This window comes from Glossina fuscipes, unplaced genomic scaffold, assembly GCF_014805625.2.
Source record: "Glossina fuscipes isolate IAEA_lab_2018 unplaced genomic scaffold, Yale_Gfus_2 0, whole genome shotgun sequence".
Classification (NCBI taxonomy): Eukaryota; Metazoa; Arthropoda; class Insecta; order Diptera; family Glossinidae; genus Glossina; species Glossina fuscipes.
This window is the reverse complement of record NW_023998414.1, coordinates 44,197,430-44,223,979: the sequence shown is the minus strand read 5'-3', so window position 1 is coordinate 44,223,979 and position 26,550 is coordinate 44,197,430. Positions and strand designations below refer to the sequence as shown.

General features: G+C 32.2%; 2 protein-coding genes across 10 annotated transcripts in view; both read left to right on the top strand.

The window, feature by feature from the left end:
* Window positions 1–571: 571 nt before the first annotated feature.
* On the top strand, window positions 572–25,505 carry LOC119634467 (vanin-like protein 1). The gene is made up of 5 exons (XM_038028684.1): window positions 572–1,147; window positions 1,205–1,859; window positions 1,915–2,608; window positions 2,671–2,817; window positions 25,415–25,505. Exons 1-5 carry the CDS (start codon window positions 1,073–1,075, stop codon window positions 25,503–25,505), a joined length of 1,662 nt encoding a protein of 553 aa, XP_037884612.1. The 5' UTR covers window positions 572–1,072.
* Window positions 7,774–26,550, top strand: part of LOC119637842 (voltage-dependent T-type calcium channel subunit alpha-1H) — a 139,918-nt gene continuing 121,141 nt past the window's right edge. For all 9 annotated transcript variants that reach the window (XM_038034214.1, XM_038034287.1, XM_038034234.1 and 6 more), the window contains exons 1-2: window positions 7,774–7,815; window positions 15,868–16,446. The gene's annotated coding sequence lies outside the window, so the exon portion shown is untranslated. The remainder of the gene's footprint in view (window positions 7,816–15,867; window positions 16,447–26,550) is intronic.

Below are 26,550 nucleotides of genomic sequence, written 5' to 3'. Positions count from 1 at the left end.
CACACACACAAATAACTCCTATCGTTGATATTGCCGCTTGACTGACATTGATAAACAGATAAGCTCGTAAATACGTGGTTTCCAATAAAATGAAAAAAAATAAAAAAAAATAAAATATAAAAATAAATATGGTGAGTAAATCGGTACTAAAAAAAGAATATTTACACATTTACTTGTCGTAAATGCTGATTATATAGAACTTGGAAGCTATATAGTTCTATGAAACTAGTCTGACGACTTAAGATTAAATAGAAAGAAATTGTTCCAAATGTTCAAATTTAAAAGCGAAACATGAATTTTAATATACGATCGTGTTATCTCTGTTATTCTCCGAGTTACGCTTGCATTCACCTGCTTATGCGAGCATTCAATGTTCGTGCAAGAGAGAATAAGATATTGGCGTGTCTGTGTGTGTGTGTGCACTCAATTAATAGGCAAATAAATAATTGCCTATTTACGCATTAACAGTTCAAGCAACTTGAATAGTAGAGTAGGGTAGTAAAGCGCATAAAGATGAACAATTTTGCTCTGTTATTTTTTGCACTCAAAGGAGGTCAGTTTTTTTGTGCATGAGTTTTCTGTGTTTTTAAATTAAAGTTTAAAGTTGAATTTTATTCGAATATCAAGGTTGGGTTTTTTTCCCTCCCTTTTTTTTGAAGTAAATAGAAAGTGTTACAAAGGCAGCCTTGCAATGTTCTTCAATGTAGGGTGATCTGGTAGAGGTTTCCGTTCAGCTTTACATTATTAATGTGATGACGAACGGAAAATGCTGCAATTAGCTGTGATCAGCAGTCATTTTTAACCTATATTACCATATTTACTCTTCATTAAACTTTTATAATCTCTCATTAAATTCGATAAGATTGTTTGAGCAAAAGCAAAAACTTATAAAAGAAGACGTACACGTATACACGAATAAACGAATAAAGAGCGCATTACAAAAATGAACATCAAATAATATTACATAAAAAATGTTAAGAGCTAACTGGATTTTTAATGAGCGTCGATGCCGTAAATTAGTTAATTAATAGAGCTCAAGTTACATTCCAGGTCACAGTCTGAAGCATTTAAAATGAATTCAAAACCTATACAAATTTTAAAATTGATTTTTTCAGTTTTACTTTTCAATAAGCGATGCTCTTCATTGGTAAGTTTAAGTTTAAAACAACAATTAATCAATTATTTTGATAAGCAACTCTTGTAGAGGCAATCTGATGGTCTCGCCGAACAATTTTATTATATAGCAGGTGTAGCAGAATTTCGCCCGGAAGCAATTGGTACGACCGATGCTTTAAGCACCCATCTGCAAGCTTATAAAGAGATGATAGGATCAGTTGAAGCGGAAGACGTTGATATTATAGTGTTTCCTGAAGGAACGTTAAATAAGGATTTCCAGCTGACGTATGTACCTTCGAAGAAGGATAACGTTATACCTTGCTCATTGTCCGAGGAAGACAATATTTATGCTGATTTTCTCGTCGAATTATCATGTGCAGCGCAGAGATTTAAAAAATATTTAGTGATTAATTTAACGGAAAAGGAAATTTGTTGGATAAATGCCAATGATCCGCGCCCATGTTCTCACAATGGCTTAAATATTTTTAATACAAACGTGGTGTTCGATCGCGATGGTCGCGTGATATCGAGATATCGGAAAACCCACGTTTATGTCGAAAATAAGAACACCAGCTACGAGCAGGAATATGGTATATTTGAGACGGATTTTGGGGTGCGTTTTGGACATTTTATATGTTTTGATATTCTGTTTTATACGCCCGCTCAAGAGTTGGTGGAACGATTTGGTATAACGGATATAATATTTACAAGCAAATTTTACTCGGAGCTGCCTTTCTTGACCGGTGAATGAAAAAGGACTAATTACTTATTTAATTATCTAACGCTCATATCTTGCAGCGGCGCAATTGCAAATGGGTTGGTCATGGGGTAATAATGTCAATTTGCTAGCGGCCGGCGCTAGTTATCCCGTAAATGGCAGTACGGGTTCTGGTATATATGCGGGTGAAAATGGAATTTTAGTATCAGTTATGGTTACGGGGAACGTGGGAGAAAGAAAGCTGTATAAAGCAAAAGTACCCAAAAGGAATTTAAATATTTCTCTATCTAACTTGACTTCGTCAACCATGACTGCGTATAATTTGCCAAAATACTTGCGTTTATTAAAGGATCCTCAGATTGAAAATTTCAATTCGATTTTGTTGAATTTTCAACAAGAAACCGATATGGATGGAAAGACCTTATGCCATGGAAACCTATGCTGTCAATTCAACATAAGCACGTCGACAATGAATTCTTCGATGCCTAATTATTACTATCGTTTAGGTGTTTTCGATGGCAAGCGTACATATGAGAAAAAAGAGTGGAACAATATAAAAATATGCTCTTTGTACGCTTGTGTTACTGAGTCTGTTTCCAGTTGTGGTGAACTATCGACGCCTGGTAATTTGAATTCTTCTGCAGTATTTCTAAGCATTTCAATAAAGGGCTTATTCAAGAGATCGAAACACCTTCTAATAATGCCCAACAGTTTGAAAAGCAATTTGCTGCCGGTTCCAGCCAGTAAAATAAACTGGTCAAAATCGCTCCAAGGGTACGTGCTCTCTTTTTCTGGAATTTTTAAACTTTTATATTGAAAATAACTTTCCTTTGCAGGGATTCATACGAGGTCTCCCATCAGCTAACATCGGAAACTGATAATTTATTGACTTTTGGTATTTATGCCAACTACTATGAGGGTAATGCAGCGGAAAGGATGCACCTTTCTTATTTTCGTAAATTTTACTTTTTGATCATGCTTTACCAAAAAATATTTTTTATCTAACTAAATAGAAAAATGAATAAATTTATTATTATTATTATTATAATTCTTAGACAAATGAAATAAATTCTTCTGCACTGACAACATAGGCTATCAGCTGTATTATAGAGAAGAAAATCAAATGTTGAGCCAAGTAATTTTAGTAAAGTAATATATGGAATTGATATCGCTTTCTGTAGCTGATTTCGGGATGTCCATAGGATTGATTGTTCCGAGTGCGATTTTTCCTATAAAGCAAAAGTTAAGGCAATCTCAAAGGCTGCGCTTCATTATGAGAATTTTTCCATAATTGCAGATTGGAAAAGAAGATCCTTTGATGTATTACAGTTGTGTGGCCAAGGCGAATTCTCGAGAAGGTTATGATTTGTAATTTGCTCATGATATCGTCCATAATTACAGGTATAGAAGCAACGCTCGATCAGCTTGCTCATTTCCCAATAGACCACTGTGACTTGGTATACACAGCATGTTAAGTTTATCACGGCATTTTGAGATGATATTCCTTAATTTGATGTTGTTGATGGTGCTCCGGCCCGAAGTCGAGCGATTTCGAATAGCTCTGTAATCTAGGTAGGCTATCAGTGGCATCAACAATTTTGGGCCTGTCTGTATTAGCAAGATTCATAGCGTCGAAGATACGTCTGAACTTGTCGTAAAGAATTTTTAACTGACGACAGTGCAATTTGTGAGATGATTTTCAGCATCACTTATCATATCTTATGTAAACAATTTTTTAATAAGCACTCAAATAAGATAATATATATACATATAATATTTAAAATATAATTAAACAAAACATAGTCAAATTTAATAAAGGCTTTACGGAACTTTTTCCATGATAAGTTCAAAATTTAAATTATATAAATTGTAGATTTCTCATAACTTGAAAATAATATGAATTCACATTGATACAAAATGATTTCCTATTTTCTGGTCTCGGGCCCTGAAGACGTTCAAAGAAAGCTCGATAATTCGCTCGTAGGAAACTAAATTAATGGACACATTTGGAAAGACATTACTGTATAATAAATTCTTTGCGAAAATTTTAAGTGAATTGTTTAGAAGACGACTTTGTGATAATAATAATAATAATAATAGTTCGATAAGAATTTACTTTCATGACAGTATAAAGTATCTAAGAAAACTTAGTAACAGGCTACGTACCAGCATACATTGCACTTGTGGGCTGATAACAGTTCGATTGTATATAGATAATATGATGATTAGCCGCCCATGCTTAATTTTCCAAAATTGTGTTAACAGTTCGCTTCATCGATAATTGTTAGTGGCGCGTGCTCTACACAGCTGAACTGTCGCGAACATTGCCTTCAGGATGAATAGTTTGGTAAAACTTTCCTTTTGCGAGCTTCAAACACCTCTTCCCAGAAAAGGATTTGAAATGTAAGAAACGTCTCTGCATAGTTAACTATCATTAGCAATCCAGAACACAATACTTAAAAGTCTTCTCTCTTATCTTAACCCAATTTTGTCCTGCAAATGTCACTAATTTGCAGTCAATTTGCTTGGAGTAGTTATTTGAATATTTTCTTCTTCGTTTAGACATATTGTGTGCGTTTCCGTTTTACTTTCGTACTTCAGATCGCATAGAGCAATTCAAGAAGCGATTATAAGTAAGTCCCTTCTTATTGGTTTAAATGATAATAGATCGGTACGGTATCGTTGCCATACAGAAAGAAACGATTGTTTGCTATAAGATGGTACGCCTCCATTTTATCCTTAAAAATTCGGAAAAAAAATGTTGTGTACATGTACCAACGATTTTCGACAGATTCGTTTTGTAGAAAAAAAACATATATTGTTTTCCCTTTAAGTCGACGCCTTTTTCTTTACACCTATATTTTCAAAGAACTTTTGCCGAATTCACCAGGCATTGTATAATATTTCAAGAGTTATTTTAATTGTTTGTTTTAGTAACTAAACTACGGCCTGCACGTATATATATATATCCAGGGAGGAGTTATATAAAAAAAAGAAACATGATGTACAAATAATGTACAAATATTTGTAAAAAATTGGTTTTAATATATTAGCTAATCTTTCGTAAAAACATTTGAGAAAATAACCCATAAATTCGCCGCCGCAAGGTAGCATTACTTTCATATAAACAACCGATATGTTCATAAATCTTTCGTTTTTTGATACAAATTGTTTTTTTGCTTTTGTCTTTTTTTCTGTACATATAAATTTAGAAAAAAATGACCCTGTTTAAGTTCCAAACGGAGAACATGAAATTTTAAACGTAATTGCATGGAATGGCTAAAAGACTTTGCTTTGATGTAACTTTACATATAAGGAAGACTTAAACATTAACCCTAAAAGTAGGCTATATTATTTTTTACTTACCGCTAAGTTTGGCATTGTTTTTCACATACTATCGGTAATTACATTTATGTTTATATTTTTGTCTTTTGTGCTACTCTGCCGCCATTGGTTTCATAAAAGCGATGAAAACAATAGCGTTCGCTTGCCATGTTGCGAAAAGTAGCATTGTCTTAATTTTAATTATGCCTTTCAACGCAATTAAACGCGACTTCTTTTATATCAAATATTTCGCGCTGTAAATGCTTGTGCACTCGCCTGTGTGGGTTTGTATGTGTCTGTTTGTGTTTGATAATAAAAGCTTGTGTTTTAGAAAACACCAAAATTGCTCATTATTTCAATTTATTTAAATAGAAAAAGAGTAGATTCTCAGTTCGATAAAAGTTCGGGTCTTGAGCAAAATGGTATAAACTAATGAATGCTTCGACGTTACTATAAGAAAGAAAAAAAAAAATTAGGCCAAACTAAGTAATTTTATCACAAATACGATAGATGTTATGCCATAATTAAATGCAACCTTTAATGGCAACTTTCAAAGCCAAAGACAAAGTCTTTCTCTGTGTCACCAGTTGCTGTTGCGTTTCTCTTCAAACCACTACGTCGAATACAATCATTATGATCATTAATTGTTAACAACGAAGCGAGAGTGAACATTTCCCGATGTTTTCAGTGACATAACCTGCCATCACTTACGACAACTATATCCCCAGCTTTAGAGTTTATCCTCTAATACGTGCGCGTATGAAAAGAGCTCTCAGCACACAAGTCTTTACAGGAAATTAAAAAAACACAAATCAAAAAAACCGAATAAAAATATTGAGAACCGTATATCGAACTATCGTGAACACGTTCATATCCGAATAATCAATCTTTATAAAGGTGAGCGCGTTTATGAAAAAATATTGCAATTTACAAGTAAACTAATTTATTGTAAATTTAACTAATGTATTGTAAATTTAGCAGCCTCGGGGGACCTACCGGGACAGTGTTAACTTTACGAGTTTCGCAAAAGCTATCCTCTCGAAATATATGAAGAAGAATTGCTTAAGTGAAAACTTGTTATGCTGTACGCTTAAATATTTGCATATGCAAAAGTGCATATAAATAAGTCTGTATATGAATATGTTTGCATGCATATAAATGTGTTTATTCTTTTTTTACATTACCCTCACAATAATTCATTCATTTCAACTGTTGCTCCACTTGTTAGCATATCACCCTCCTAAGCATTCAGATTGTCAACTTTTATGATGGCAAAGGAGTAAGTATCTTTGCCGAAAGAGGAATGAATAAGATGGTGAGAGAGGGAGAGAGAAAGAAATAGATAGACAGAGAGCGAAAAAGAGAATAGGAAAGTGAGTAGTAAGTTTACACTTACTTCCAGTTAATGCTGCAAGAGAGCGTAAAAAAAAGGAGAGAACATTAACATAACAGCCTTTGCGGAGAATCTCTGAAAACAGTAATACCATGCTGCAACAGGAAAGTTTAGATCCTTTCTCGTCGTATGAATGTATAATTGCCTCTGTGTCTGTGTGCGGGTGTTTTTGTGCGTGCCTGTGTGTAATATACGCAACACTGTTTTCTAAATATTGCACGTTTTGGAAATATACAAAATATATAAAAGAAAGTAAAATCCGTTTTATCGAAAAAGTGATAATCAATCAAAATGCTTTTAAATAATAACAAAATCTATTTGAAAAATGAAAGATTTTTTTTTCTTTTTAAAGACAAATAGAAAGAGAATATATGTATGTAATTTTAAATCTTTTCAAAAATGTATATTTGAAAATTCATCTGTAATGAAAGAAGATTAAAAAATATATATGTTTAAAAAAAACATCTTCCAACACATGGTTTTTAAACACTTTTAAGGATAAAACGTTTGGAAAACACATATATAATAAGGGAAGGAGAGAGTATTTTGGATGTGTTAATGCGTATCTACGTGGATGTGTATGATGTGTATGTGTCTGTGTGTGTGTATGTATGGGGAGAATTTCCATAATTTTCTTCATTTTTTTTCTTCTGTTTCTATGTCGAAGTCAAATCGCTACTATTTAGTAGAATATCGTACATAAAAGAACTGCGATGACGAGATGCTATTGTTAGTTGTGCTGAGTAACCAAAAATTACTCACTCATATTGACGGAAGAAAAAAGAAATCCAGTAGGCTTTTAGCCTCCGAGCGGATAACTTATAGCATTTTCCCGATAGCGCAAGTGTTAACGTGTGAACGGATTTAAAATAAAAATAATAAAAGGCATTAAGGCAAAAGGCATTAAGAATAAATATATTAATGAAAATATTAATATCAAAAAGAAAAAAAATATATATAAACGATTTTCCTACTTATGCTTAATTTAAAACTCGAGAGAAATTCATGAAGAAGAAATGAATTAATTTTCAATTCAATTTATGGTGAATATAGTTTTTAAAGAAAAAACTTCAATGCAAAATATTAAAAAAAAAAAATCAAAAAAAAATTTATTTTTATCGAAAAAATTAAATAAAATGTGTTTATTTTGTTTATTTATTTATTTTTTTGAAAATACAAAACCAAATAAATTGAATTAATAATTTATTAAAAATATAAGTACGCATGTTACATACAGCAAAAAGTTCATTAAATATTAATAAAGGTGAGAAAAAATTCCAACAGACCACTACTTGTAATAGTGTGTTTATGTGTAGCGTTTGTAACGGTCAAATATTTATGAGTGTTTTTCTTTTCTTTTTGTTTTAATATAAATATACATATATACACATATATATACACAGAATACTAAAAGAGATGGTGAATAAATATGGATAGCGCGGATTTAATAACTCTGAGTAATAATGCATATACACTCGCATAGTTACATGGATTTAAATTAAATGATCGAAAACGAACTTAAAATGAAAAGATTATATGTACTATAGTATATATTTGTATGTATGTTTACGCTTGTGTGAATGCTTACGTGCGTGTATGTATTTTTGTATGTTTGTTTATATGTATGTATGCTTAAAGTTTATATACACACAATTAAAATTGCAATTGTGTGCGTAAAATATATACAGAGAAGAAAAAGTTTTAATTTCAGCAGAAATGTAATTTATCATAAAAACGATGAGAAATTTTGTCATGATAAATACTAATCTGAAGAAAAACGAATGGGTCGAACACAAACACGGTAAATGGAATGAATATTCGCGCATTTCAAATAAATCAGTTTCTCTGAAATATTAAATGAATTATTTTTTTGTACAAATTGTTTTTTTAATTTGGAACAACAATATCCGTCCGAAGGGTTATGACATTTTCCTAAAATGAATTACTATTCGTAATGTTAATCAAAGATTGGATTCTGATTGCACTTTCATATGAAAATCACTCAATTCAACAATTATCTAGAAAGTAATATAAAATTTTATAATTAATTGTTAAATCATAAAAATCAAAGTAAACGAAATTTCATTAAAAAAAAAATTACCTTTCACATAAAAGTAGAAATTTTGTTGTTCATAGATAATAGGTATAGGCCGAGTACTTCACCGCATTAATCTAAAAATAATGATCGCAAGAAATAAATATTATGTTCGCTTAAAAACATATCGTTTAGAATCATTTGTTTGTTTATTTGTTTGTCCGCTTCTTTTCGTTACTTTTTATGCGGAAGTAAGCAAATATGTTTGATATGAGAATAATGTGTTGCCCCCATTCCATAACATTGTATAATATGTACGTGGATATGTCTTGCTATCTTTATCTATCAAAGTTCAATAAAAGCAGGTGCAGCGTTAACATAGAAACAAATAAAAAGTAATATCCGTGACATAAAGTATGTAACTTAATATACCATACAATGAGCTAACTCCGAAAAGTCGTGGGAAATTTGTCATATGATAAACAGTAGAAACTTGTGCGAATAGATTTGTTGCTTTCAGTTGTTTGCCGATTATATTCGACCCTATAGACAAATGCAGGCCATTTTTCAATTTAATTTAACGAGAATGAGAGAAGTAAATATAAATTTTGGTGTGTTTCGTCATTAACATCTTCCTGGTCGTTAATGAATAGCCTACACCACCAAAAAAAACTTTTTCTTTTGCTTAAAGCAGACTTGGCCAATGCCACAGTAAGCATTTGAAGTTAGTTGGAGTACTTAATTTTAGTTTTCACACAAAATTTGACATAGATTTTTTTATCCATTTTTTTCGAGAGCAAAAAATCGCCAAACACGCTATAACACGTCTATCTTTTACATCTGTTAAAAACGAACTCAAAATGTCAAATGGCTGATAATGTCAACACAACATATGTTGATGGCTTGTGTACCAATATAACAAAAAAAAAAAAAAAGAAAACATTCGGAAAGCGATTGCACATAGCCCTCGAAGTTTGAAAAGTCACCTTTTCTTTTGAACACACTTCGTATATAAATATATATATTATTGTTATTGTTATTATAATTAATCTAACTGGAGAAATAAATTTTAAGGGCAAAGTCTTACATCACTAGCATCTAAGGCTGGTCAGATTTATTGAACACTCCACCGAAGTTGAGGTTTGAATCCCACGGTCTTTGAGTTGTTAGTCAAGGTCCCTTACCTACTATGCAACTCAGGCGGATCATATATACATATATAGATATATTCATATATACACATATATACAAATATAAATGTACATATGATGATGATATGATTAAATTGTATCCGATGTGGACTGATTTATTTACTAATTGTAAGCGCGTTAGTGAGATGATTGTAACCATATGTCGTCTTAAGCTTACATGGATCTCTCATGATTTTTAGTCAAAGTGGAATTAAATAATCAAAACGTAAAACTTTCTACGAAACATTTTTGATATAAATCTACAAATGCCTTCGTAAGTACGTTCAATTCGCTAAAAAAAAAAATGAAGTCATTACCAAAAAAAAATTTAAATATATTAAAAAGACTTCTTCATTAACCTGGGGAACATACGATAATGATTTCGTTGAAAGGCAAAATAACTCTACACAACATTTTTTTCATTTTTTCCTCCAATAGTACGTGATTTCTTTGATTTTGTCAAATCAATCAGAATTTGAATTGCAATCACTAAGTGATTGATTTCAATTTATATATATAGATATATAATGAACATTGGACAGTGAAAAAAAAAAAAAAATTGGAATTATTTAAAGATATTTTTGCCCGCCTTTGCAATTTCATACAGATGATATATTTTCCATAAGCACAATGTTAATTCTATGCTCTTTAGTTGTTTGCACGTTAATTTAGTTTTTATTTTTTACTGCATTTTCGATCACTAATTTATGATAAACAAATAAGAAACTTATGTTCGACGGGGGCCAAAACTCACATATCCACCACTCTGCATTTCGCATTTTACTCTCGAAATTCTTTTATTTGGTACCCATATCGCCGGTGTTATTAAGAAAAATTAATCGCGGTGTCTACCATATTCATACTAAAATTAAGCCATTTTTAGGCAGATAATATATCTTCATTTGACGAGTGTACAAAATAGGTTTAAACGTCTTGTCTGGGTTGGTTTATGATAAATAACCATTAAGCCTCAAAAGAGTGAGAAAAATTAAATTACTTATTCTTGAGTTTGTGTGGGCTTGGCCGATTGGTTCCATTTTTCGACTTAGAGATTAAAGTGTCTCGTAAAGCAAATGTAACAGAAGTCAACATTCTAACTGTAATAATTTCTGAGTAACGAGCAAATATCCACAGATTTTTGTTCAAAAAAACGGAGTTGTATTCAGTTTACGCTCCACCACGCACTTCTGCTCTCACTAATTTGTCCTATTTTCAAGACTAACCTGCGTGCAAAGATTGCCAGTGTTTCTACTAAATTTGAAGTCGATATCTTCATATTTGCGACCAGGAGAGTGTCAACAGCAAACACCACTCAAATCAAGCGACGGACGGACGTGGCTAAATCAATTCGGAATTTCACGCTGATCAGGAATATGTATACTTTGTAGGATGTCTGAAGCTTCCTTTTGAATTTTACATATATTTTGGAAAAAAAACAAAATGAGTATATAATGATGGGTACAAAAAGCAAGAAGATGAATTTTGTTTTTCCATTACTGGAACTTAAGTGACCCTGGACCTTAATATGATTTTTCATTTGATTTCAACTCATACCCAAAATACACTTCATACTTTACACTGTAGTGAAAATATACTTTCGTTAATACGAATGGAATTTGAAAACCTCGTATGTAGTGTATATATGTGTAAATGAAAATGTAATTGTGAGGTTCGGGTAATCAATGAACTAACTCTATCAAGGATCTGTCTGGCTTTGGTGGTCATATAAAAAATTTGATTGATTTTTTTTTTTTGTTAACAGCATTATCAGGTGTTGAGTTCTTTGCTAATTTCTGACAACTATACCCACTCTGATGGAGGGATATGTGCTAAAGTTATCATTGCACTCGTAATGGGCAGTCAGAGACTTATTTATCTTACCGTTAGAGTCTTTAATTGTCCTTCAATATTTTCTGTGAGGTAATTCTTACGGTAGCAAAGATCGAGCTGAAAAGCTGAATCTTCGCGACCAACTTTATCGACTAATAACCGCAGGCTAACTTTTGGTTTCTTGTTAATATAAAATACGTTCATTCGATTAAATGACGTGGCGTCAGATGACAGATTGTTATCCCATTTTTCATTTCGCTAATAGGTATTAGTAATTGGTGCAAGGAGACGATATATTTACAAATAGTATTTTCGCTTCCAAATTTGAATAAATGTTCTATCAGTTAAATAAATTTTTTTTTTTTGTTAATATATGTTTTTATAGGTTAGGATGCATGGTAAGACCATATTAAGTTTGAGTGGATCTTTGCAACTTCCAAAAGAACTTCTAAAATTATTAATAGCCCATTCGCTTAAGAATATTTTTTCTTAAACGGAATAAAGCATCTCTATCCGTCCGCCTGCCTAACGTCTATATATGAGTGCTTTTGTCCAGCCCAAAGATCGCAATTTTCCCGATATTCCTAAAATTCTTACAAAAAAGTTAACCTTTATATAGCAGTAAAGCCTAACACTTAATTGGTGAATATTGTTGAAGAATAATAAATTCTTTAATAAGTATACTCACTTTACTAAGTTTGAAGAAAAATGTTCTTGTGCAAAAAAGTCTTAACGACGCTTACGTGTGCGTGAAAAGCGCATATATTTCCTTTTATGATATCGTATAGCAACAAGTGCAAGGTTCTGCTTTCCTTAATCTAAAGAAACTTAAAAATAAATTGCTCGCCTTTACATGGTTATAGTATGTCCTACTGGTTAGGATGCCCGCCCATAGGCCGGAAGACGTCATGTTCGATTCCTGGTGCGATAGATCTACGAATGGTATTTTACTTATAATTTGTATAGAAGTTCTTTGGGTGGTGTGACGACTTATGTGTTCTCATCTAACTTTCTTACATGTATTTACTTGTTTTCAAGCTATAAGTGAAGTGCAATTTTCTTGTTTTTATATAGATTCATAAAGTAATTGACTGGAAATATCACACGTTTTTTTGGTTATTCTCTTAATTACTCATCTAATGATTAATAGTTGTTCTCTAGCTAGTCGAAGTATCCAACACGTTTTCTACTGTTATCAATCTTCTTTAACATGAGCAAATTATATGTACAGACAGAAGCTTTCGAGGTCAAATCCCTTTAATAAATAGAGTTCGTAATGCATACGAATTGATATAATTGCCAGACTATTGGACTCTCATACGGTTCGAAACCATATATATAAAAATTTTGAAATTTGGCCTATATTCTGAAAGTTGGTGTAAAGTTGTACAGAAATATAAGTAAACAAACGATTTAAATTTTTTATGCAATTGGACTGATCCACTAATCAGTCTTATTACCGATACGGTGGGTATATAAAGTTCACGCTTTCCATTGTTCAGATCGCGAGATTTTCAACAAAGAACTATGGATGGACTGATGGACATGGACAAACCGATTTACAATATCCCTTTAATTGAGAAGAAAATTAAATGGTATTCACGGCGGATAGTTTTTACACCATATATCAAAGCTATATTCAGTATGTGAGAACGTTTGTAACACCCAAAAGGATTTGAAACGCACTCGTTTTGTTCCCAGTGATTAAGAAACTCTTTTCATCCCTTTGTCTAACATATCTACATATCGTTTTGCTTTCTACTTGCAATTTTCAAGCTCTTTTGATAAAATTTGATACATGGACCTGTTTTGTTTGAAAGACAAGCTATGTTGAAAATGAATCGGATCAGAGTACTTTAACGAGTATTCCTCACGTAAGATTCCATTGATAAAATTTGCAAATTTTAATAGTTTTGGATAAGAACTGACGAAAAAATAAACTTGCTAGATTTCAGGGGGATGAGATCATGTTTGAACTCTCTCTCATATGAATGTAACTACAGAGAATAGATTTTCATATGATAACAAGGGGTAATTTTTGGTATTTTAAAAAGAAAATAAATCGAGAGCAATAAGTCCTTTAACAAACCGAGTATGTGTATGAGAACAAGTTATAAACTTTGATATGAGAACAAGTTATAAACTTTGTTTTATTATTAAAAGATTTATAAGTTGAAGTCGTGTAGAATATTTAATTTCGGGCTTTGCCCGATAGTAATGTTTTCACTTGTTTTAAATTATTTCATTGCTTTCGTCCTTCCACCTATAAATGGGGAAATGATTATATTAATTTTTAATCAATGCATTTTATAAACAAATAAAATATTTTTCGTTATGATAGCAATGTAAACGTGCTCTCATCGGTGTTACAAGTCGTCTTCCTATAGCACGTATAGCTAAAACCTAGTTCGGAAGCGAATTCTTGGTCCGGTTTACAATTTATGCTTTGATGAGTTTCCGAATAAGTTTCAAGTGTTAAAACGTTGTAGTTGAGCAAGGCCGATTACTAAACGTTATACTACTATACCACTTTGCCTGATGAAATTCTTAATCTATTTTCACCATAGCATACCAAACATGAAACTTTAGTGTAGTGTAAACACCTACTTCTTTTGAAAATCTTTTTCTTCTTCTTTGGGATCCGAAGAGGAGACCAATATGATTCAAATTTAGCATAATAAATCTTGGAATGATTTGCTTCCTAAAATGCTAAAAATGTATGTGATTGAGGTAAGTTCAAAAAATTCTTTCGAATTCTTTCATACTCACATTAGAATTCCGTATCCGATGATTTCTTTAAAAGAAACCATTTGCAATATTGTTCGTCGTTGTTCCAGCATAGAATATACGAGCAGCAGACATGTTTAGATAGATTCGAGAAATGATTGTGGATCGATTGATGTAATAAACAATGAATCCATGTGAAGTCCTTCTGGGTGTTGTATACATTCGCACAAGTTTAATATACCTTAACATATATATGTCATGGCAAAAAAAGAAATTTTGTATTATGACGAATATATACATCACGATTCATTCGTCCATCCGTCCTTGTCGGATTTCCTCATAAATTTCCATCATTATGAATGTATGTCTGACATAATGATATATTTTAGAAGATGTGGACGTCATTTTGTGAAGTTATTTTATTATAATCTTATTTCATATTAAATATACTCTTTGTGAGTAGTAGACATTTTCCAATGAAATCATCACAGTAGGGCACGATATACAAAAATACAAGATTTATAAAATTTTGACTATCATTACATAAGTTCAAACTGTTGTTGAAAATTGACTCGAAACAAGTGGTGGACTTTTTATATAGAAAGTGAATAATTAAACGATGCCTTTAAAACATGTTCTCTTACGCATATTATTCGTTTTTCTTTGTCCTCTCTCCTTCTCATACACGCGTCTTCATATCATCAAAGAAACGAAAGCCGTGAACTTAAGGTATTTCCGAGCGTCATTGCGTGATAGGCATATATAAACGGACATTACAGCAAATTTTACTTAGTACCGAAGGTCTCATGTTTACATAATTTGCTGATTTTTTTCCTGCTTCAGTATTGTTCTTATTAATCTCCTTATAACCTATGGCGCTGTTCTACACAACACATTCTCGTTTGAAAGAAAACAGAACAGTTTGTTTTCGGGTTATATGGTTAAATGTGGCCGTGTGCACATGTGGGTTGAATACTGTATCGCGTATGAAACCGCAACTTTTCTCGTTTAAGCACACATGCGAGCAGAACGAGATAGGAGGCGAAATTGTTCGCTATATGTACAAAAGCACAACATGTATATATGTAAATATATGAATAAATAAATAAAAACAATGGAAAAAATTATTTACTAAATATTTCTTTTTTATTGACTATAATTTTGTGGTCAATTAAATAAATACAAGGAGCAGCGTGTGTACAGCAGATATGTTACTAAGTAAAGAGCGAATGTCCTAAAAAAGAAAGAAAAAAGAAACAGAGTGTACTAATTTTTCTCTTTTTAATCATATTTTTTTTTTTCTCACTCACTCAATTTTGTAAAAATTTTGCTTGCGAAGCCTTGCAAAAGATCCAACCTTGTCAAAGATTCATGCCTGAATTACTTTAATTTAGGAATTTTAAATAATTTTGTCATAATCTCGTTTGTTTTGATTCAAAATAGATATTAATTGATTTCAACACGATTTTGTGAAGCACAACAATATTAACAAAAAAAAAACAAAAAACTGTTTTTCTCTTAAATTTATTTTCAGATTTCTTCGCTCAACAACAACAACCATCGGTATTGTGTGCTCAACGTTCTGTAAAGAATGCCATAAAAGAAAGACAATATTAATAACAGCATTAACTTCATATCTATACGTTCCTCTTGTGAAGGAATAAATTTGTAATAATCAAAAATAAGATGAGATATGTGATTGCAACAGAGCAATACTAGAATGGAAAGCACTTATGTTTATGCACGCAGAGTAAGCTTCAATTTTGTACTGGAAGTTGTGCTTAGTGTGAAGCTTTCAGAAACAAATGTTTTCATAACATCACAAAGAAGAAGAAACTATGAATAAATAAATGCATAAATGAACCGGGGCTTAAGTGTCAGTATACGCTAAAGCAAATTATTTAATAAGAAATTAATTGAATTAATTAATTAAAAGTTTGTGTGAAGAGAGCAAATATTGTCAATTGTTAAAAAAATATATTACAAAAAATTATAAATAAGTGATTAAAGCAAATTATTAAAAGTTATTATGGGCCAGAAAGTCAATTGAGTGTCAAACTGTTCACGATTTTTTATAGAAGAAATACAAGCGAAACAAAAATCAATCGTTAAGGTAAGCGTTTGATTTCTCAATATTTTCTCAAGTAGTTTTGCAACATTTTAAATTATTTGTTCTCTAAAAAAAAATTGAAATTTCAGAGACTTATGTAAGGTTTATTTATTATAATATGCGCTGCGTTCTTTTCGCTCGTCTTCTCCCCTTTCCGTTTTTCTTCTCCAGCGATATTACTTGGATCGAAATGTAATAATTAAATTTTGTTTAACAATCGCTAAATACATAAAACATGCCATAAAAATTTTCATATTCTATCGTGTATACATTATATATATATATATATACATGCAAACAAATGTTTATCAATAATTAAATGCCTGTATATGTAGGTGTACCTTACACTCACGTATCTTACACGGATGCCTTATAAATGGCTGCAAGTCAGCGCTTTTTTGGAGAAACAAACTATTTATTATGAGTCCATGTAAATAAATATATATGAACTAAATCCGTGAATGATATATTTTATGGATAAAATATTAGTTTGGGGGAAAAGAAATCCATTATTTTTTCGGTAGATGGCTGCACTGGTAGATTTCTCGTAAAGTATTGATCAAACAATTTCAGATTTAGGCTTGTTGGAAAGGTGACATTTCGCAGTAAAAAAAATTCTTTTGCTGATTTTTGTTTGGTGCATTCAGTTGGGAGTTACAGCGTGTTATAAATGGAAGTGAACAAAGAGAAAATTCGGTACATTTTACAGTTTTTCTTTGACAAAGGCGAAAATGCGAGCAAGGCGGCTAAAATTGTGAATGGTGTTTATGGTTCCGATACTGTACCAGCCAATTATGTGCAATTTTGGTTTCGTAGATTCCGTTCAGGAATTTTTGATGTTAAAGATGCACCTCGCACAGGTAGGCCGGTCGTCGAAAATGTCGATAAAATCGGAGAAATGATCGAAGGTGACCGACATGTTAGCAGTCGTAACATCGCCCAGGAGGTAAAAATCGACCATAAAACAGTTTTAAACCATTTGCACAAAGCTGGATTCAAAAAGAAGCTCGATGTTTGGGTGCCACACCAATTAACAGAAAAAAACATGATGGATCGAATTTCCATCTGCGAAGCCTTGGCCAAACGGAATGAGATAGACCCATTTCTTAAACGGATGGTGACTGGAGATGAGAAATGGATCACATACGATAACCATGTGCGAAAACGATCGTGGTCAAAGAGCGGTGAAGCACCTCAAACGGCCAGGAAGGTTTTGCTATGCATTTGGTGGGACTGGAAGGGGATTATTTATTATGAGTTGCTTCCATATGGCCAAACGCTAAATTCTGATCTCTACTGTCAACAACTGGACCGTTTGAAGATAGCGATTGACCAGAAACGGCCAGAATTGGCCAACAGGAGAGGTGTCGTGTTCCACCAGGACAACGCTAGGCCACACACATCTACAGTGACTCGCCAGAAACTTCGGGAGCTTGGTTGGGAAGTTTTAATGCATCCGCCATACAGTCCGGACTTGGCACCAAGCGATTATCATCTTTTTCTTGCATTGCAAAATTTCTTTAATGATAAAAAATTTGAATTTAGGGAGGATTGTGAAAATCGACTACTAGAGTTTTTTGCAAATAGAGACCAGGATTTCTATGAGAGAGACATTTTGAAGTTACCTTTAAAATGGCAGCAAATCATAGAACAAAACGGTGCATATTTGACCCAAATCGGATAATCCGAAGCATGTTAAATAAAGTCCTGAAGTTCATATAAAAATAATGGATATCTTTTCCCCCAACCTAATATATACATTTGTTTGTGTTTTCTCGGTTATTTCTTATATGAGTAGAAAGACATAAGGGAAGAAGCGAGACAAGTTGAACGAATAACATATAGAAATTCACTTGCTTAAGTGAAGGGTAAGTATCTAATGTTCACTTCTAGAGAAATTGCTTCAACTCAGAGCCCTTTAAGTACTTCACGTTGATAGCGTGTGGTCGTTCGCTACGTTGCAGTTTACTTGAAGAGAGAGAGAGAGAGAGAGAGAGAGAAAGAGAAAGAGAGAGAGAGAGTAACCATCTGATGGTTACTTTAATAAAAATCGAGGTAAACAAATTTGGTTTCACATCGTCTTTTAGTTCACTGTGATACAGTGGTGGTGTATAGTTCCTTGTGTTGTAGTTTATGAGAAGAGAGAGTATCTAATGTTCGAATTTTAGAAAAATAGAGATAAAGGAATACCGCTTTCTAGATTTTTGAATTCTTTAAGGTTGGTCAATGTGTATAGTGTGTGAAAGTTCATTGCGACGCAGCTGCATGTAGTTCGCTACATTGTAATCCATGTCAAAAGTAAATACCTGAAATAGAGCTAAACGAATTCGGCTTTTTAGACTTATAATCATTAAAGCAAATTGATGTGTGTCAACAATGACATATGCTGCAGTTCGCTATGTCTTAGTTCAAGTAAAGCGTAAGTATTTAATGTTTTCTTTAAGGAACATTGAGCTAAAGAAATGCTTTAAATTCTGCATTATTTAAATGGGCCCGCATTGTCGTCTCTGAGGTCAAGGAGGTGAATGTCTTCATGAATGGGTAGAATGGCACAGTTTTTGTTGGCGTTAAATTAACCTAAATTACTTAATGTACTAGTCAGTAGCAGGATACAACGTATGACAGTTTAGTGGGGGGAAAATTGGTCTTAATATACTAATTTCATTTCGCCTTTAATTCCCTTCGATGTCAAACCATTTTAATCTTCTTGTTTGCAGCACATTAAAGAATTCTTACTTTGCGGGCAACGTGAAGTAATATCAGTTCATTTATTCACCTGAAGGTTCCTGTTGAAATTTTCAATTAGAAAAAAATTACTACAAAAATTTAATGGGAGCGCCACAATTCGCGCAAGGTTTTCCTCTCCTCTTATCTTCTCATTGAATTGTAAAATTTTGCACAAAATGTCTTGTGAAACGAATATAACCATATTGACCAGCGTAGAGTTTTTTTTGCTTCGAAAAAATAGTTTAAAGAAACTCGTTTGGAAATAGGCCAGAGAATAGATGAATTTTAAACGACTTATTAAAAATATCTTATGAAGGTCAATAGCAAACCCTATAATTAAACTGCAGTTAAAGTTTCACGGAAATGCATGGCCTCAGCTTTGCTCTTTTAATTTTAAAAATAAATATATACATGCATTGCATATACTCATCAAATTCCATTGTCTACGCATTCAAGCCACCTTTCTCACTGGCTTAGTCCAAAGACATGATCCAATGACCATGACCCAACATTTCAAAATTCAATTTTGAGGAAATTTGTATTTTACCTCTTGTGTACAATATCCGTAACGTACAATCGGTTTAATGGCTTCGAATACTTTAATGAACGTAATAGGATTGTTTTTAAAATTCTTTTCAGCAGCAATCCATTTCGCGTTTGCCTCATTATCAACTTTGAGCGCAAACAAAACATCTGTGCTACAATTCCCCGGGTGTGTTTGGAAAATGGAATTTTCTGGTCGTTTATGACTTGTGAAAAAAAAAGTACTATACATGTGCCGGTAAAGAAGCGTGGTTTTCTTCTTCCCTCTATTGTCATTTTCCATTTCTTTGACATCGTACGGTTACCGGTCGAAACTGATCGCTTGATGATTTGAAAGCAATAAAAAAGTCAATAAATTCACCAATCAGTGTAAGCCATTCTATCTTAGTTTTACATTTTTTTATATTAGGAGTCTTTTTCCGTTTGTAAATTTTCGTTAAAATTTAATGCATAGTAAATTGCATTGAACTCATTCACATTATATCCCAGCCAATGTAATATTAGAGCTGAATAATTAAATGCAGACAAATAAACAAACAAGCATAGATACCTTGTATGTCATAAATTAAATTAAGTTTAAATTAAGAATAATCAAATACAAGCAGTTGTACTATAGACGGAGTTGTTTTCGAAGTAATTGTAAAACATTGTAGTAATTGTACGCATGGCTACAACAATTTTGCAGATATATACAAATATTGAGTCAAGTATTTGTGTACCCTGTTGAATGTACATGAATGTTGTATACAATAATTAGGTCGGGCGCATTGTATCTCGGTGTCGTCCCGGCATTTTCTGCTTTCATTTTTTATGAATTTCCTTTCTGCACTTTTTATAGTATTTTAATAAAATATATACATATATACTTATATATATTATATATATATATATATATATATATATATATACATATTTTTTTTTTATGCTAATTTATTTACGCGGACTTGTTTTACATAATGCAGTTATTTTTGTGCGTATGGTAAGTTGCTTTTTTAGCATTTAATTCCTCTTACATTTTAATTACTTGCCAACGATGTTCATTCAATTTAATTGCATTGAAATCAAATGATATGCAAATTCTAGATTAAATTGCATTTGTTCTTTAACTGAAGCTTGCGACAGATTCGGCGAACTTCTTTCGCTTTTAATGAAATAGACACCTCGATTTTTCGAGTTCGTTTAAAAGTAATAAGGAAATCAATCACATTCGTTGTAGTGAAAGTTTTCTTTGCCAGTCAACCTAATTAATGATCAAAAGAAAACAAAATTGTCGATATGTTTCTGTGTAGGTTTGTGTTAAATCACGAATGGGAAAAGCGGTCAAATTAGATTAAAAAAGGAAGGGTAAATATGTCCGTTATTCAGAACATTGGTATTCATTATATAATTACGGTATACTGATATGTTATTGCTCGTCGTAATTGTTGATGGATTAATTTACTGTTCGGTAATGAGTTTACAGTGAATTTTTCTAAGGTCTTGAAAAATATTTGTAACAATTGGTGCAACAATGTTTCCCTTATAAGTTACCCGAGATTACGACTTTTATTGCTTATGTTGTTTTAGTTTTTGCTTAAACTTCTATACCACGTCGATGGATCCGAAAAATCTAAAACTTATACCTAAATTTATTGCGATACGGGGGTATGTCAAATGAGGATTTTGAGGATTAATAAAAATTAAATTTTGGCTTGATGCAGTAGTCTAAACATGCCATGATAAATTGATATCTCAAATGATCGTTTTGCATTAACTTTGATTTTAAAACGCGGAAAATTGTTTTATTTTTTGTAAGAACAGTTATATATGGTAAGGAGTTCAAGTGAGGATCCCATGTTATCCAAATTTTTGTTTAGCATGAAGATGCAATACTTTTCATTGATTGATGCCGACTTATTCAAAATAGTACTTTATACGAAGAATGATCGCAAATCATTCACCTGAGTTGCTCTAGCAGGTAAAAATCGCGACTGTCAAATCAGTGTTAAAGGGTTTAAATCTCAAGTGCGGTAGACTTTATTTTTCTTGTAACTGTAGTGAGTGCTCAGTTGGTAAAGGTATAGCACTTACTGACCATTACCGTGTTGAACGAATAGAGGTCATCCTCTGGTTGATTGGTTCATATAAAAAAGAGGTAAGAAAAAAAACAGATAGATTATCAATAAAATTCCAACGCGGATCAAAACACATCACTCCAGCAAATTCAATCGAAATACCACGAATAACGCGACTTGTGTGTTGAATAGACGGAGAGACGCATAGAAATGCATAAATCGATTCTGGAAATAAATCTGCTGTGGTAAAAAGTGAGTCTATCTCACGAATTCTTCGAAGTGTTGCGAACATTCGCATAAACCTAATAGTCACTTACCGTATGATAAGTAGTAGTGTAAGGTGTAAACAATTTGTTTTTTCAGTATAGGTTTAAAATTTTTTATTTTTTTGTATTCCACGAAATATTGAGCTTTTTACCGTCAATTCGTTTTGGATTGTGTTTTTGTTCCCTAAGTGCTCTCAAGTTTATTCCTGCCCTTTAAGCGTAATAACGATGGAGAAGGCAAAAATTTACATAAATATATTTTAAATATCTTTTGCCTTCCTCCCCGTGACAAAATTTCGTTGCAAGAAGTAATCATAAATTATAGGTCGTTCGTACGATATTTTTCTTAATATTATTATAGCAAGTTAAATATAGTGCGAGCACTTCCACTTGCTGCTGCTGGCGTTCGTGCACTATCGAAGACAGATGCTCAGCTTAATTCAATTCTCAACTCAATTCAATTCATTTAATATCTGCTACTTTATGTGCGTTTTCACTTTTCTCGCTGGATATATTTCCGTTTCCATTGCGAATTGTAAAAGTAATAAACGAAAATGAAAAGAACTTAAAAAAATAAAGAAATAAATGCTTATATGCATGACTTACGAAGACAGATAGCGAGATAGACAGCCAAGTTGGTTTCCTTGTCGACTATTGAAGCGTGGGGGAGAAAGTTTCTCTTCTATCATCTTTTTTCGTCTTTTAATAGGCTTTGCTTCTATTTTTCTATATCATCTTTAAAATCGTTTTGTTTAATTATTTGATTGTTCTTCTTCTGTTTTCTTCTTTTTTGTTTTGTAATTGATTTATGGAAAAGCGTTTACATTCGAAAAAGGAAACAGAATTTTATGTAAACCGTGTACGGGTAATCGCACAACGAGACAGCTGGCGCAAAACGATTTCTTTTTTAAACAAGCAAGAAGACCATAGCCAGGGAACGACGACTCTTAGATACCCTTAATCAGTTTGCTTAACTAATAGTACAGCAAAAATTATAAATTATTTTTATGTGGGCGCATAAAAAACCCGAATCTAGTTCGGTCGGTATAATAAAAGGTGGGTTTGTCTCAAGTTCTTCTGGATGTTACAACAACCGTAGTCTGCACAAACTAAATATATATACTGTACCACAGGTAGTGTAGGTAATAAATTGAAGTCACTTTTACTTTAACGTTAACTATACTCACATGCATATGATGTGAGCGAATTCCATTCAAAGTTAACAAAACAATCTAATTTCAAGACAAATGACTTTATTCGTACATGAGAGACTCTTTTTACTGGGTGCATACCATGGCGTAACGTATATATATATAACGTAAATATATATATATATATATATATATATATATATAAATGTTTTGAATACTCTTTACCAAATGTGTATTTCGTTCGGTTTTACGCTTCATGTGCTGCACTTATTTAACTGATTTTTAATATGTAGGCATATCTATATTTATACCCATATACAGCAATAAATGATTATTTTTTCGCTCATTTATTGGTTTGGCATTAAATAAAAGGATTTATTTATGCTACTCCCACCTTGCCGCCGAACAGAAGTAACAACTCAAGACCTTTTAAAATCTTTTTCAATTTTCTTCTTTAAAAAATCCTTGAAAGTCATTTCCACTTATCTATTTTACTTGTAATAGAATAAATAAATTTGCAATATATGCATACCTAGATACATACATGCATGGATACGTACATCTCAACCTTCTAAGGCAACAAAGAAAATACCGTAAATATGAACAAAAGCCACTTTTTTTTTTCTTATTTAACAAACAGTTTAGTTTGAAGAGACGGCGGTTGGATCAGATCCAAGCATGCAAGTTGATTTCATAGTAAACAATATATTATAAATGCCGCCAGTCAGGCGTCTTTTTCATCTTCCATCTTTCTGTGCATAACTGCACACACTTCACTGGCTTCCTCTTTTTTAATTAATTTTATTTCAATAAAAAGAAAACAAACCCGTATCACAAGCGTATAAATATTTGCATAGCCGAGAGTTGTTTTTCAAATGGCCGAAAAAGTGAAAAATTGGTTTTTTTGGGTGAATTTGTACAGCAGAGCTCGAAGAGACTTTTATAGTTTAATCTAAATAAACATTCGTAAAACACTTCTTCTATTTTGTATTCAAAAACAAGTCGTACTGCATTGAATACAGAGTTTCTCGTTCCCAACATAACAGCCGCACGCATATTTGTTGCTGATTTTGATTCTTTGTTTCTTGTTGTTTCCAAAATCAAAATAAACATTTGATATCAAGAACGTATCATTTTGAAAACAATATTCGATTTAGATCAGATCTTTAGCTGTATCATAACCTCCTTGCTCTCTCCGGTACCGTACCTAAATGAAGGACGACTTGGTATATATTCTCAAAAAAAAAAAAAAAAAAAAAAAAAAAAAAAAAATTTAACAATAGTTAAGATATTTAAATTACTATAATGAAGTTACATTCGCCTTAAGAAATAAGGTCCTTGCACTAAGTTTTCTTTAGGTCTTTTAGGTTTTTTTTTTCGTTTTTGAAATGGAAGGAAAGGTAATAGAGTAATAACGTTCGGGGGAGGTTATAAATATATATATATATATATATGTATATATATATATGAATAATAATAAAACATGACACCACCGCAGCTATACTCGTGACATGCCATGTAACTCGCATAAACTTGAATTGAAAAACAAAAAGAAATCCTAAGAAATTTGGATTGTTACCTATTTGTCTTATTGACTTTTAGAAAAATTGGTGCTTATTCATCGACTTATTATTCATCATCCGAAATACGTCATAACTGCGAAAGGATTTACATGAATAATCAGCATGATAAGATATTTTGAACAAATGCGTTGAATTGAAAATCCAGATTATTATGAATAGTTTTCTTGCTAACAGATCGCGGAGCATTCACGTTAAGATGGAGAATTGTGGACTGATATTTTTTCGGTGCATTTCAACATTAGAATTACTGGCCGTTCCTCATAGGTATATGCTATAGGTCAAAATAGGATGGACTTATGTATAAAATGCATTTTTTTCTAAGATTGAGTTGAGAAATTTGCGAATTAGTCAATGCAGGCACAAAAGTTCGTTAATCGGTTAATTAAGAAACGATCTCTCCATTTTTTACCTATTGGTTTGAAGTGCCGTGGGTATCATAGATTCCAAAATCCATTATACGTGTCTTACTTTTTAAAAATTTCTTCTTACATTGGCTATATTAGTATGCTAAAGCTCATTATTATACCGCTCAAAAAGTTCTCGGTCTAACGCATATATAGGGACGCAGTTGACAATTACTGCATAGCATTAACCTTTTCGTATCATAATTTCATGATAATTTCTGATAATTATTTTTCAATTTACAGTGGGTTTACTGATTCCAGTTGCATAAATTTCCAAACAACGGATAAAAAGAAATGTGTCATGATTGAAAATACTCGTGAAGCTGAACAGTGACGTGATAGAAAGCGTTACAGAGACTCGGTAGCAGTGAAATCAACCATTATTGATTGGAGTGAGGCACTTGAAAACCCCGATCATGTCGGCATGTGAATGTGTAATTTTTGAAGAAGAGTATCTTGATGAATAATGTCGAATTTCTAAAAAAAAGAGTAGTTTTTCTCAATCAGACCGGACGTTTGTTCGTCTGATGTGATATTTTTCACAAACGATTTATTCGTTTATATTTTCGCCAGAATTGTTATTGTAATCTCAATGCTGTTATTTTTTATTTTTTTTTTATTTATTTATTTTTTTTTTGGGTTTCTTGAATCATTAACTTTCCTTTTTGCCCTCTCGCCTTCTTGCCCTTCCTCCTCTCCGGCCAATCTTCTTTCATATTGATTGAAATATTGAGATAGCAAAAGACACATAAAAACTTCTTTTCATTGCATTATTACGTGATATTACGAGAAACTAACTAAATAAAAATTAACAATTCTTATTAAAATAAATAAGAAATAATTGTGAATGAAATTATTTATTGTTTTTCAATTTATTGAAATATTTTTTTTCGTTCAAAAAGCGGAATTTGGTGCCAACTGCAGTCGTAAATTTAAGTCAAATTTAATTGTTAGCATCACCCAGATCAATTTTCCGCAATCTAAAAGCAAATGAAGCGGAACAATTGTAATTTTATTTGTTTTGTTTAAAAATATTAAAAGACGGAAGTTCACACCTTCTTTAGTTAGCATACAATTGCACTCGTCATTACCGGGTAGAGGAAAAAGGTAATAATCACTTTCCGTGTTAAGTTCTGTGAATAAAAATGTAAATGGAATTGTTGTTCCGAAGTAAAGATAGAGTGTTACTCTTAATGGAAAAATATCGAACCAATTTTGTGTACATGTCCGCCTGAATTTTCTCTGTTTTCGTTAAATTGAATGCTGAAACTTGCTACCTATATTTCTGCTTTAGTTCCGTAGGCAACAATTTTAAAAAGAGGTGAGAATGGTGTGCCGAACGAACCTAAATCGAGATTAGATAGAAATAAATGATTTAC

Excerpts from the sequence above, each read along its gene's own strand:
- LOC119634467 (XM_038028684.1), top strand. The coding sequence starts at position 1,073 with ATGAATTCAAAACCTATACAAATTTTAAAATTGATTTTTTCAGTTTTA. Across the intron at positions 1,148-1,204 it reads ATAAGCGATGCTCTTCATTG|AGGCAATCTGATGGTCTCGC; the intron begins GTAAGTTTAAGT and ends CAACTCTTGTAG. Across the intron at positions 1,860-1,914 it reads GGAGCTGCCTTTCTTGACCG|CGGCGCAATTGCAAATGGGT; the intron begins GTGAATGAAAAA and ends CATATCTTGCAG.